The 13,498-nt window shown below is 37.7% G+C and overlaps 1 protein-coding gene across 1 annotated transcript in view; it reads left to right on the top strand.

Annotated features, from left to right (window-relative positions):
- The window catches only part of SEMA3E (semaphorin 3E), a 259,454-nt gene that overhangs the window by 167,623 nt on the left and 78,333 nt on the right, over window positions 1-13,498 (top strand). Inside the window, exons 3-4 of the mRNA XM_065883863.1 lie at window positions 317-376; window positions 2,821-2,940. Coding sequence (XP_065739935.1) covers window positions 317-376; window positions 2,821-2,940 — 180 coding nt within the window. The remainder of the gene's footprint in view (window positions 1-316; window positions 377-2,820; window positions 2,941-13,498) is intronic.

The following is a 13,498-nucleotide window of genomic DNA, read 5'->3' as shown; positions in this document are numbered from 1 at the left end:
AGCAGTGCTGGTTGAAGTATGGGTGGCCTCTAAAGGCCTGAGACTTGAGATGAACCTTCAGAAAGATTAAAAAAAATAATAATCAGTAGTAATAAAGTTTAGCATAAAATAAAAGCTAAAAGATAAGTGTCTTAAGTTGGCAAATAATGCCGTAAAGAAGATAAAGTCTTGCTTGATCTTCTCAAAGAAGGAAGTAGAACCAACAGAAATAGAACAAAATAAAATGTATTGAATTGCAGAAGAAAAATGAAATGGTTTTTCCGTGCGGTTTATTTTTATATGCAGTTGCATAACAGTCCATTATCTTTTATTCCAGATACACTGGCCAAGTACAGCAGTAAAAACAGAAGAATGCATAATGAAAGGAAAAGATGCCGTGAGTATTATTCATTGTAAATTAAACAAATCATCAATTTATAGTCATGGTCAGTGACGAAGGACTGAATCTCTAACCTTTTATTTGCTCCTAAAACGCATATATGCAATTCATTTCAAGAATAAATATCTATCTCTCTATATATCTATATATCTATATATTGATATATACATATATATATATCAATATATATGCACACACATACATGTATATATACACATGTATACACATGCACATATGATATAGACATGTACATTTTCTATATATATAATTACTTAAAAATTAATTTCAGTGTAGAGGTAGAGTAGGGCACCAAGGTACCATCTAGATCTTGGTTTTATTTTGTCTTATAATATTTTAGTCAACTCAGATTTATAAATTCCTTCTAGTCAGGCTTATCTCCTGTGTACTGGGGACAAAAATAATTTCAGGTAATTTCTTAATTTGAGGAAAAGCTAAGCACCGTCTTTGTGAGATTTCATCTCACCCTGATTAGCAAATTAGAAACAAATGAAGAAACTAAAGGAGAAAAAACAAAAAACTTGAAAGAAGATGGCAAAGGCAGTAAACATGCTTTATATATTCCACATGTTTTGAGGATGTCTCCTACTGAAAGAATCAATATTCCATCTCTCCATAACTTCCCTGCAGCGTGTGAAAGGGAAGAGGTGGTCCAGCAGCAGCGGCCCTGCCATAGTTGCTAACACACGAGTACACGGGTGAAAGGACTTTTCACGTGCTAGGAGTAGCTGGCCGACGACACATTTCACAGCTTTGGAGGAAGGCACGCACAGCTCCTTTTGAAAGTTAACTCATCCTTTTTTTCAGTAAGAAAAAGATACCGTGTAGAAATCTAACACACATTGTACCAACTCCTGATTCTTGCAGCAACTGGGTAACAGCGAAGGGATGAGTCAAGACATTCTTGCTGCCTTAGTCTACAGCGTGATGCTGAGTAATTGAACACATTCACAGGCTGTGTCAATCTAAGCCCACCCGAGCCAAAATGTGGTCTAATCGGCTTACTCAAGATGTGACAGTTTCAAGCGATGAGAAGCAGGTGCTTATAGCAATATGAAAATAGGATATTAGATTTTCCCAACTATACGGGTCATATACAGACTAGGATGCTGCATGAAGGGGAAATTAAAGGAATAAGTCTATCGGTGTGCCCCAGGTAATCGGTTCAGTAGTGTGTTACTTGCTCTTACCAAGGGAATGCTATATTCTGAATCACTTACGATGAGGTAGTTCTGCTGGCTTGTTCATCCTAATACTGTTGTATGAGAGAATTTAAAAGTCAGAATCTGACCTTATAAAACATAATATGTACTGACTATTGCGTGTACTAATGTCAGAGTGATATTTAGCAATAAAAGGGTTTAGTATTTCTCTCATAATTTCAATGAACTAGCAGTACCTGCTTTGCCAACAAGGTATTTGCTAAAATTAATTTAGTCAAGTTTTGTCTGAAGTCATTTTAAACTTTTTTTCGCTCAGCATACTCAACTAATGACTGATCTTTTAAAAGTTTGTTACACGTGGAGTGTGTATCAGGTACGGGGTTTGATTAACTACAGAATACAAAGATGTGTAAAATCAAGATTCTGTCCTTGATAAGATTACAGTTGAATCCCATTATGGGCAAGCTAGAGCTCTGGGGCCGAATGTGACCTGCCATAAATGAAGTTTTGTTGGAACACTTCCATATACATTCATTTTTCTGTTGTCAACGGCTGCTTTTATGCTATAGCTGCAGAAGTAAATAGTTGCAGCAGAGACCAGATGGCCCATCAAACTAATTATATTTACCCTCTGGTCCTTTATAGAAAAAGTTTGCTGATCTCAGGACTGTAATCTTATAGTAATAGGTATGAAATGTTATTTTTATCAGTTAGCTTTCTATCTGTTTACTTGAAAATTCTCTATGAAAGTACTTTATATGAATTTATGAGTTTGAAGATATGACTTATTTGCCCAAACCTCAAAACTCTGCAGTGCCCTAAGGTCTGCATATGTTCTCTTAAGGGTAATGAAGCTTTTTCTAGTTATTTGTTTTCTGACTTTATGCTGATTCATTGTTTATATGAAATTTAAAAAAATAACAGGTTTGGGAAGAATTTAATTATTTAGTGAAACATATTGCCATGTAAATGTACCTGGATAAATTTCTGAACAGTGCTTTTTTAAAATTCCTCACGTACTAGAATACATGAAAATGATACACTCGCATTATTAAATGTAATTCATACATCGCTGTATTGGTCACCTCTGTCTCTTCTTCCACTGGTCCTTGTCTTCTTTTCATCTGCCCCCTTTGCCTTCTCTAACCAAGCGTGGGTTATACATGAGATTTCTAGGGCTCGGAAAAGCAAAAATCAAAAAAGAACTAAACATATTCATTACAGTAATCAATTTCTTTTTTTTTTTTTTTCCTGCTTTAGAGTGAGTGTGCAAATTATGTTCGGGTTTTGCATCACTATAATAGGACGCACCTTCTGACCTGCGGTACTGGAGCTTTTGAACCCCTTTGTGCCTTCATCAGGGTTGGATACCATTTAGAGGTATGATGATTTCATTCATTGCTCTCAATGAATTATCAAAAGTAATGCTTAAAAGAACTTTGTTTTAAAAGAAAGGTTGTGGCATTTCTTCCTACAAAAGAGAAAAGCATTTGTGATCTTCTGATTAAGCTTGCTTGAGTCAGATAATCGATCTCTCTGGGACTTTAAAATTCTTGCCAGCTACAAAATCTGTGAACCAATTAATTCTTTATGTATTCATTCACTGAAGAATTTCATTTACTTAATTTGTCCGCTTAAAAATATTTCTTAATATCAAACTGTGTTCTCTGTTGTCTTCTTATGTAAAATTTTATTGGTGTAAGTGCCAAACTAGAATGAATATGTATATATATGAACATATATATACAAGCATATATGAAAATAAATTACTACCTGCAGTATTTTTTAAAAGACATGCAAAGGCTTGTTGATCCTGTAATGACTCCTTTTCTTGGCCAGGTGAGGTGGGAGAGGTCGAGTTGGTCTCGGGGGAGATTGCAAACTGACTTAAGATAAACTTTACTTGATGAGAGCTATACATGTCCTCCCCTGAGACCCCACCACTAGATGGTATGTTATCATGAAAGCAAATCCCAGCTGAATTCTGCCACATACACCACATTATATTTACTAACAAGCAGGCTTGACATCCAGTCATATAAGCGGTTTCAACAAACTAGGTAAACTCTCACAGTTTCACTGTGAATAGGCATACTAAACAATATACTGATGTCAGGATCTGTTACCTTCCCTTGTCGTCAGAAGGCAGAATCCTGCATCAAGATGGGACACAGATAAAGCAGAGCTCTGGATGATCTGTAGTTAAGCAGCGAGACACTCTCTCTCTCTTTTTTTTTAATTCAAGTAAAGTTGATTTACAGTGTTGTGCCAGTCTCTGCAGCAAAGTGACTCAGTTATACACATGTGGACCTTCTTTTTTTTTATTATTTTCCATTGTGGTTTATCAAAGGATATTGAATATAGTTCCCTGTGCTATACAGTAGGACCTTGTCGTTTATCCGTCCTGTATAGAATAGCTTACATCTGCTCCTCCCTTGATTCTTGGACCCCATTTATGAAAGGGCAGCAGTGACTATAAAATATTTTCAGCCACCACGTATGAAGAGCAACATTCATTTCACTAGTGAAAAATTATTTCTGATATTCCTGATACTAGTTAACACACATGTGCACACATAATTAGCAGTATCTGAAGTGCTCGCGCTAGCTGCCTTTGGAGAGTGCCCCTGATTGAGGCACTTCAGCTGTTAAGCATCCTTATAGGCAGGATTTTTGATTAGCATATTTTAAATGTTAACTAACCACCCCTAGTTGTAGATTAAAATTAAGTAGCGTACACAAACACATCACCGTATATTTACTAAATTATTTTAAAGAAACAATGCAGGTAATATAATAGGAGAACATTAGAAGGCAAGTAAGTCCAGTGCAAAGTCAGAATATTTACATATATACAAATATACGAAGTGTACATATGCATATGTACATATGTGTATACAAATACACAGGTATACATAAATACAAAGTCAGAATATATACAACTTGTGTTGCAGATTTATTGGTGGCAGATCCTCTCAGTTTTCATTTATCTGAAAACGCCTTCATAGCATCTTTATTTTTGAGGGATATTTTCCCTGGATACAGAATTCTGGCTTAACATTTTTTTTTTCTTTAACCGTCTCAGAAATGCCTTATTGTCGTCTAATCTCTTTCTCATGTAGATTTAGGTTTCATTCATGCTGGTATTATCCTGTTTGTAACTGCTTTATCTTTCAAGGTTTTATCTTTGGTTTTCAGTAGTTTCTCTGTACTGTGCCTATGTGTGTGTGGTGACAGTGTTGGAGAGATTGATATTTATATTTCTTGGGATATTAAGATTCTTGGACACAGAGTATATGTTTTACACCAAATTTTTGGTCATTGTTTTTTCCAAATAATATCTCTGCCTCATTCTCTCTCTCCTTTCCTTCAGGGACTCATAAACAGATAGACAGACAGACAGACTGACTTTTGGGCAGTGTCCTACAGATCACCGTGATTCTGTTCACTCTTATTCAATCTTTTTTTCCTCTGTTTTTCAAGTTGGATAAATACCTTTGATTTATTTTCCCTTGCTTCTGACATCTCCCATATGCTGTTAAGCCCACTCCATTAATGGTCCATGTAAATATTGTACTTTGCAATTCTAGAACTTTCATTTTGTATATATTCCATTTCTATCCTGAGTGCTCCCCCATATTTTTATTTATTATGACTCTATTTTCCTTTAAACTTTTTAACATATTTTAATAGCAGTTTTAAAATCCCTGTGTGCCCCATTTATGATAAAAACCCTGCAGAAGTAGGCATAGAGGGAACTTTCCTCAACATAATAAAGGCCATATGTGACAAACCCACAGCCAACATCGTCCTCAATGGTGAAAAACTGAAAGCATTTCCACTAAGATCAGGAACAAGACAAGGTTGCCCTCTCTCACCACTCTTATGCAACATAGTTTTGGAAGTTTTAGCCACAGCAGTCAGAGAAGAAAAGGAAATAAAAGGAACCCAAATCAGAAAAGAAGTAAAGTTGTCACTGTTTGCAGATGACATGATACTATACATAGAGAATCCTAAAGATGCTACCAGAAAACTACTAGAGCTAATCAATGAATTTGGTAAAGTAGCAGGATACAAAATTAATGCACAGAAATCTCTGGCATTCCTATACACTTATGATGAAAATTCTGAAAGTGCAATCAAGAAAACACTGCCATCTACCATTGCAACAAAAAGAATAAAATATCTAGGAATAAACCTACCTAAGGAGACAAAAGACCTGTATGCAGAAAATTAAAAGACACTGATGAAAGAAATTAAAGATGATATAAATAGATGGAGAGATACACCATGTTCTTGGATTGGAAGAATCAACATTGTGAAAATGACTCTACTACCCAAAGCAATCTACAGATTCAATGCAATCCCTATCAAACTACCGCTGGCATTTTTCACAGAACTAGAACAAAAAATTTCGCAATTTGTATGGAAACACAAAAGACCCCGAATAGCCAAAGCAATTTTGAGAACGAAAAACGGAGCTGGAGGAATCAGGCTCCCTGACTTCAGACTATACTACAAAGCTACAGTAATGAAGACAGTATGGTACTGGCACAAAACCAGAAATATAGATCAATGGAACAGGATAGAAAGCCCAGAGATAAACCCACGCACATATGGTCACCTTATCTTTGACAAAGGAGGCAGGAATGTGCAGTGGAGAAAGGACAGCCTCTTCAATAAGTGGTGCTGGGAAAACTGGACAGGTACATGTAAAAGTATGAGATTAGATCACTCCCTAACACCATGCACAAAAATAAGCTCAAAATGGATTAAAGACCTAAATGTAAGGCCAGACACCATCAAACTCTTAGAGGAAAACATAGGCAGAACACTCTATGACATAAATCACAGCAAGATCCTTTTTGACCCACCTCCTAGAGAAATGGAAATAAAAACAAAAATAAACAAATGGGACCTAATGAAACTTCAAAGCTTTTGCACAGCAAAGGAAACCATAAATAAGACCAAAATACAACCCTCAGAATGGGAGAAAATATTTGAAAATGAAGCAACTGACAAAGGATTAATCTCCAAAATTTACAAGCAGCTCATGTAGCTCAATAACAAAAAAACAAACTACCCAATCCAAAAATGGGCAGAAGACCTAAATAGACATTTCTCCAAAGAAGATATACAGTGTGCCAACAAACACATGAAAGAATGCTCAACATCACTAATCATTAGAGAAATGCAAATCAAAACTACAATGAGATATCATCTCACACCAGTCAGAATGGCCATCATCAAAAAATCTAGAAACAATAAATGCTGGAGAGGGTGTGGAGAACAGGGAACACTCTTGCACTGCTGGTGGGAAGGTGAATTGGTTCAGCCACTATGGAGAACAGTATGGAGGTTCCTTAAAAAACTACAAATAGAACTACCATATGACCCAGCAATCCCACTACTGGGCATATACCCTGAGAAAACCATAATTCAAAACGAGGCATGTACCAAAATGTTCATTGCAGCTCTATTTACAATAGCCAGGAGATGTGAACAACCTAAGTGTCCATCATCGGATAAATGGATAAAGAAGATGTGGCACATATATGCAATGGAATATTACTCAGCCATAAAAAGAAACGAAATTGAGCTATTTGTAATGAGATGGATAGACCTAGAGTCTGTCATACAGAGTAAAGTAAGTCAGAAAGAGAAAGTCAAATACCGTATGCTAACACATATATATGGAATTTAAGAAAAAAAAATGTCATGAAGAACCTAGGGGTAAGACAGGAGTAAAGACACAGACCTACTAGAGAATGGACTTGAGGACATGGCGAGGGGGAAGGGTAAGCTGTGACAAAGCGAGAGAGTGGCATGGACATACATACACTATCAAACGTAAAATAGATAGCTAGTGGGAAGCAGCCGCATAGCACAGGGAGATCAGCTCGGTGCTTTGTGACCACCTAGAGGGGTGGGATAGGGAGGGTGGGAGGGAGGGAGACGCAAGAGGGAAGAGATATGGGAACATATGTATATGTATAAGTGATTCACTTTGTTGAAAAGCAGAAACTAACACACCATCGTAAAGCAATTATACTCCAATAAAGATGTAAAAAAAAAAGTGAAATGTGAGGTAGCTGTGAATGGAGAATAAATAAATTACAAGAAATTAAATTTCTCTCTAAAAAAAAGTGTGCTAATTTTAACATCTGGGTTACTTTAGGTTTGCATTGACTGTTTTTTCTCTTGATGATGAATCATATTTTCTTGTTTCTTTGCATGTCTAGTAATTTTTATTTTGTACTGAACACTATAGATTATGTACTTTAATTCTTGATTCTGAACTCTGTTACCTTTGAAGAGAGTCTGTTTCTATTCTAGCAGACAGTTTACTTGGCTGGACTCGCACTCAAAACTACCTTGCAATGTGCAGCATCCACGCATCTCTTGTAACTTTCCAGCCACTGCTTTTCAGGGTCTGCTTGCACATGCAGTTCAGGTGTCAGCTAAGGACTTGGGAAAGAGTATATACGCAGATCTCAGGGCGCCTCCTTCAGTTGCTGGATATGCCTTCTCACTTTTAAGTTGATCTGGTGCCTTACATTTCTGTCCTATGCCTTTCCAAGCTAGAAGGTCTCTAGCTTTCTGCTTGAGTTCTAGCCATTCCTCCCCACATGAATTAGGACATTCCTTGAGTGAAAAACTCTCCAGTCTTTGTCTGCTCTTACTGAATCCACTGCCTTCAAATAATTTTTTTTGTACTGTTTTACTTAATCATCGTTATCTGTGGGAGTTAGTTCAGTACAAGCCTCATTGTCATTAGTAGACGTGGAACTCCATGTAGTTCACCTTCATGTACATAATGTTGAATATTTTTCTCATGTAATTATCTTAATATTAGGTCTGATTAAAAACATATTTTGAAAAAAATTCTGTGTGTGTCATAAAAGGAATATGTGGTCAGATGATGATAAGGGCAGTGAGAGATTTATTCCCAAAACTCCATTTGGAGGCTTGATAAAATTTCATATGAGGGCATGAAAAATTACAAATTGTTATAGGCAAGGAAAATGTTTAAACAACACAGAGATAGGCACATATGGAATAGGTTCACAGACATTAGTTGGTTGGGAAACAGCAGAAGATAAAGCTGGGGCAAATTGGTGGATGATGTTGTTGCTAGACAGTGGCATTCTGTAGGTATTTCTAAAAACAGCATGGAGACGAGGAAGGAGCTTGAGCAGAGTGTTTGATTGACATGTCATTAGTAATATTTAGCATTGACTCAAGCAGAGAGGGATGAAAGGCAGAGAGAAATTAAAGGGAACTATTATAAGAGTCTTTGTGAGAGATTATGAGGATATTTGAGTGTTGCCACAATAGCAAAGGAAAGGAAGTGTGGAGCTGATGTGAGAAGCCACTCAGCAGGAGTTTATATAACTTAACATTTTATTGGATGTTGCTGATGAAAAGGAATCAAAAAACAATTCCAGTTTTATTTCTTGATGACTGGGAAGAAAAACAGTCTTAACAGCAAGAGGAAGCTAAGAAGATAAGAGTATGTTTCTGTGAGAACAGAAAAAATGCTCAGTGTTTCTCAGTTATAACTGTTTTATTTCCATGTACAGTTATTTGAAATATTGATCCTGCAGCTAGGATAGGGTGTTATCAGAATAGGTTGAATTATTGAACCCTAGGGAGTTAATGGTCCCCGAAGGAGTCTCTCCTTTCTGTTTTTCTCTCTATCCCTCATTCTCTATCTTATTTTTTTCTCTTGCTTTCCTTCTCTGCCGTTCACTTTATCAAAGTAACTTGGAAAATGCCATTATTTAGGTGACAGTAGAATGTTTAGGGAATATCAATGTAAACAGACTGAGCAGACATAGTAGTATAAGGCAAATCATGTCAGTGCAAATTAGAATCACACTTGTAAGAGTGAAAGGAAGAAAATTAATAATAGACAACATTATCAGTGCTACAGAGAGGGCAGTTTTGGTAAAGGGATGAGAAATCAGAATGTAGGAGATGAAGAAGTGACTGAATTGTGATAAAGGCAGTAATATTGGCTATTCAATCCAGAAATAGAATTGTTAAGGAAAAGAAATATGGAGAAGGATATAAAAAGTGTAGGAGTGTTGAAAGATTTTTCTTAGGATAGTAGATGGGAAAACTTAAATTATTTATTGAGCAAGAAGGTATCACTTTCCTTCTTGGAGTTAAGGAGGGCTGGGTGGGAAGCAAGTTTGACAAGGCGGGGGACTGTCTTATAGTCAGTGGAGAGATCTCATTAACAGTTGGATGTAAAGGGCTATTTTTCAAGAGAGAAACCAGAGCTAGAAATGCAGATTTGAGAATTAACAGCATGTATATGTGTGAAAGCTGAGCCCTTTAGGTATGATATCATTGCTTAGGAAGAGAATTTGAGTAAAAAAGGGAGAGTAGTTGAATATAGAGTCCGGAAACACCAATATTTGAAAGGCTAGTGGAGGAAGAAAAACCCACAAAGGAGACTAACAAGAAGTGACTAGAAAGGTTAGGAGGAAAATAGGAGAGGGGGATAGCACAGAACCTCAGCAGTGTTACAAGTCTCATAGAGTCAGTGTCATTGGACTTAGAAAGTCTTTGGAGACATTTATGAGAGGAGTTTCAGCGAAATGTGGATGCAAATCATGGTTTTCTGGTGTAAAGGATTAAAGCCAACTTTCTCTTGAATCACTTTTGTCTTTTTCTTCGTTTCATTATTTTTAATTTTTTCCTGAAGTATAATATAAATACAAGATGTACACAGCGTGTGAATGTATTGCTAGATCACGTCCACAAATTGAATACCCCTGTGTAACAGACACCCAGATTGAATCATTTCTTTTATTTTTTGCTTTTATTTGCACCTTTTTTCCCTCATAGGTTGTAAACTCTTGGTTTTGTTTTATCTTTTTCTCTTATGCCCCTTCTAGTTTAGTCTTCATTTTCAAAATTATTTTTTCTTTTTATTTCAAAGTCCTTCCTGAATTCTATCACTTCATTTTTTAGTTTTCCTAATTTTGATTTATGTATTTTATTTCTTCTATCTTTTCTTAACTTCTGTTGAAATACTAAGTTATGTTTGATTCTCATCTACTTTGTGGCATGTCTGTTTGACAAACTTTCATTGTCTGTGGTAATGTTATTCTGTTTATTATTCTTTTATCCTATGGTAACATTGTAGTAGATTCAGGTGGCATCTTCTTCTATGGCTCATTTTTATACAAAATTAGTTCCTGAACTTTTAAAAGGAAAGTGTGGATCAGAGTAGATGTATGTCTAGCTTTACATTTTAGAACTCACCATTCTGTTTTGTTTTGTCAAGTTTTCAAAACTATGGATATAGATACAGATATATAGATATGGATATAGATATAGATATTCTTCTGGCCATGATCTTTTTCTCTTTTGTCTGGCTGTTGCTTTCCCTTGACCTTCTTTATCCCTCCTCTTGGACAAATTGTATTCCACTTCCAGCAGTTTCTTCTTGGAAGGGAAATGGGCTGGTTAATTTTGAGGATTCATAGGACTCCATTCTTTCCTCAGGCCCCTTGAAATCACCCACAGATTGAATCAGCAAGAATTCCTCCCAGATTCACCTGACATTCTAAAGCGATGCTACACTACTAGTGAGTGCTTATTGGAAATATGAGAGTTATTTTCTTCTCACATTCGACAAAACCTGGTTGCTTCTCTCTGCTTCCTCTGGCAAGATGTTAATACCCTGTGTGTTTCATAGCTTGCAGTAGTTCATCCACACCTGCTGGTACTTAGGGGCTCATGGAGATGTCTTAATAGCCACCTTGCTGTAGGTGTTGTGCTGTCTGTGAGCTTGTCGTTTGGCATTTCTAGTTGATCCATCTGTTTTTCTGAGAGAACTTATGGAAAATAGAATGTATGCCTCTGCTGCTGTCCTCTCAGAAATCTCATATTACCGAGTCCAATCTTGTACTGCTTGCTGCACGACAGGCCAATAAATCTAGAGACGGGTTGCTGCGGCAAAGGGAGTAGTGACTTTATTCAGAAAGCCAGCAGACTGAGAAGGTGGTGGACTGGTGTTACAAAAAGCCATCTTACCCGAGTGAGAATTCAGGCTTCTTTTATCCTAAAAGGGGAGAGGATATGGCAGGTTGTTGCAAACTTCTTAGTGCCGGAATCCTTTGTTCTTGGAGCTGTCTGTGTAGGTCAGGTCACTGATGTTCCTATAAACCTACAATAAGACAATTGTTATTCTCTGTTCTGCAACATTTTACCTCTGTATGAATGAAAGGGAGTTATACCTTTAAAGGTCAGAGCCTGGAGAATGGGCTATGATATATATGTCAGGCTGTAGGCAACATTCCTTTACAGAAGGTGCAGAGCCAGCATGACTAAGCACAGGCAACGGAGCACAAAGGTTAGAACTAAAGGAATAGATCCAGCATGGAGTCAGGTTTGTTCTTCTCTGTTACACTAAGAGTACCATTTATGTATTTATTTTTCAGTTGTTTAAATTTTTGGCTGCATTGGGTCTTTGTTGCTGCATGTGGGCTTTCTCTAGTTGCAGCGAGCGGGGGCTACGCTTCGTTGTGGTGCGCGGGCTTCTCATTGCAGTGGCTTCACATGTTGCGGAGCATGGGCTCTAGGCACACAGGCTTCAGTAGTTGTGGCACACGGGCTTAGTTGCTCTGCTGCATGTGGGATCTTCCCAGACCAGGCCTCGAACCTGTGTCCCCTGCATTGGCAGGCAGATTTTTAACCCCTGCGCCACCAGGGAAGTCCCAAGAGTACTTTTTAAATAATAAAATGCTAGCAGGGAAGTCCCAGGAGTACTTTTTAAATAATAAAATGCTAGCAGGGAAGTCCCAAGAGTACTTTTTAAATAATAAAATGCTATATAAGTATAAAGTACTATGTAAAATATTACAAGTTTATGTCTACTTCTAATTTTACTCAGCTTTCATAGAAAATCTAAATTATGTGTTGAATATAGAGAGGTTCAGGCAAAAAAATCCGGGGCTTCCCTGGTGGCGCAGTGGTTGAGTCTGCCTGCCGATGCAGGGGACACAGGTTCATGCCCCGGTCTGGGAGGATCCCACATGCCGCGGAGCGGCTGGGCCCGTGAGCCATGGCCGCTGAGCCTGTGCATCTGGAGCCTATGCTCCGTAATGGGAGAGGCCACAGCAGTGAGAGGCCCGCGTACCGCAAAAAAAAAAAAAAAAAATCCCAGAGGTTCAGGTATAAAACATGTTTCTAGAGAATTGGCAAAGGCCTTGAACTGCTGCAAAATAAAAATTGCTTTCATCACTTAACGACCTAAGTTTCTCTAGAGCACAATGACTTTAGCTCAATGCTATTAGCATGCTACTATTTGTATAAGTTTTCTGTGTTGCAAAACAAACTACCACAAATTTGGCAGCTTAAAACAGTACACATTTATTATCTCACAGTTTCTGTGGGGCGGGAGGAGACCAGGCACTGCTTAGCTGGCTCCACTGCTCCACGTCTCTGAAGGCTGAAATCAGTGTGTCGCCTGGGCTGCCGTGTTGCTGGAGCTCAGGGTCGTACTCCAGGTTCTTGTAGTTGTTGACACAGTTCAGTTCTTTGCAGTTGTAGGACTCACGTCCCCATTTTCTCGATGGCTGTCACCCAGGGGCTGCTCTCTGCTCCTAAAGGTCCCCAGCAGTTCTTTGCCATGTGGCCGTATCACAGCATGACAACATACTTCTTTGAAACCAGCAGGAGAATCTTTCTGTCCAATTTCCTAAGGAGTCATATAGTATAACCTAACTATGAGAATTACTATACCATCACCATATAAAGTACTATAATCTAGAGGGGGGTTTCTACCGTATTTATAGGTCTTGTCCAAACCCAAGAGGTGGAGATTATACTAAACCTCTGTAAGAGGGGGTGGGAATATTGGGTGCCATTAGTATTCTGCCTACCATACTCTCATTTACATATCTTTATATGAAAGGAA

The sequence above is a fragment of the Phocoena phocoena genome, chromosome 9 (assembly GCF_963924675.1).
Source record: "Phocoena phocoena chromosome 9, mPhoPho1.1, whole genome shotgun sequence".
Taxonomy (NCBI): Eukaryota; Metazoa; Chordata; class Mammalia; order Artiodactyla; family Phocoenidae; genus Phocoena; species Phocoena phocoena.
The sequence above is the reverse complement of the archived record's forward strand: the minus strand, read 5'-3'. Positions and strand labels throughout refer to the sequence as shown.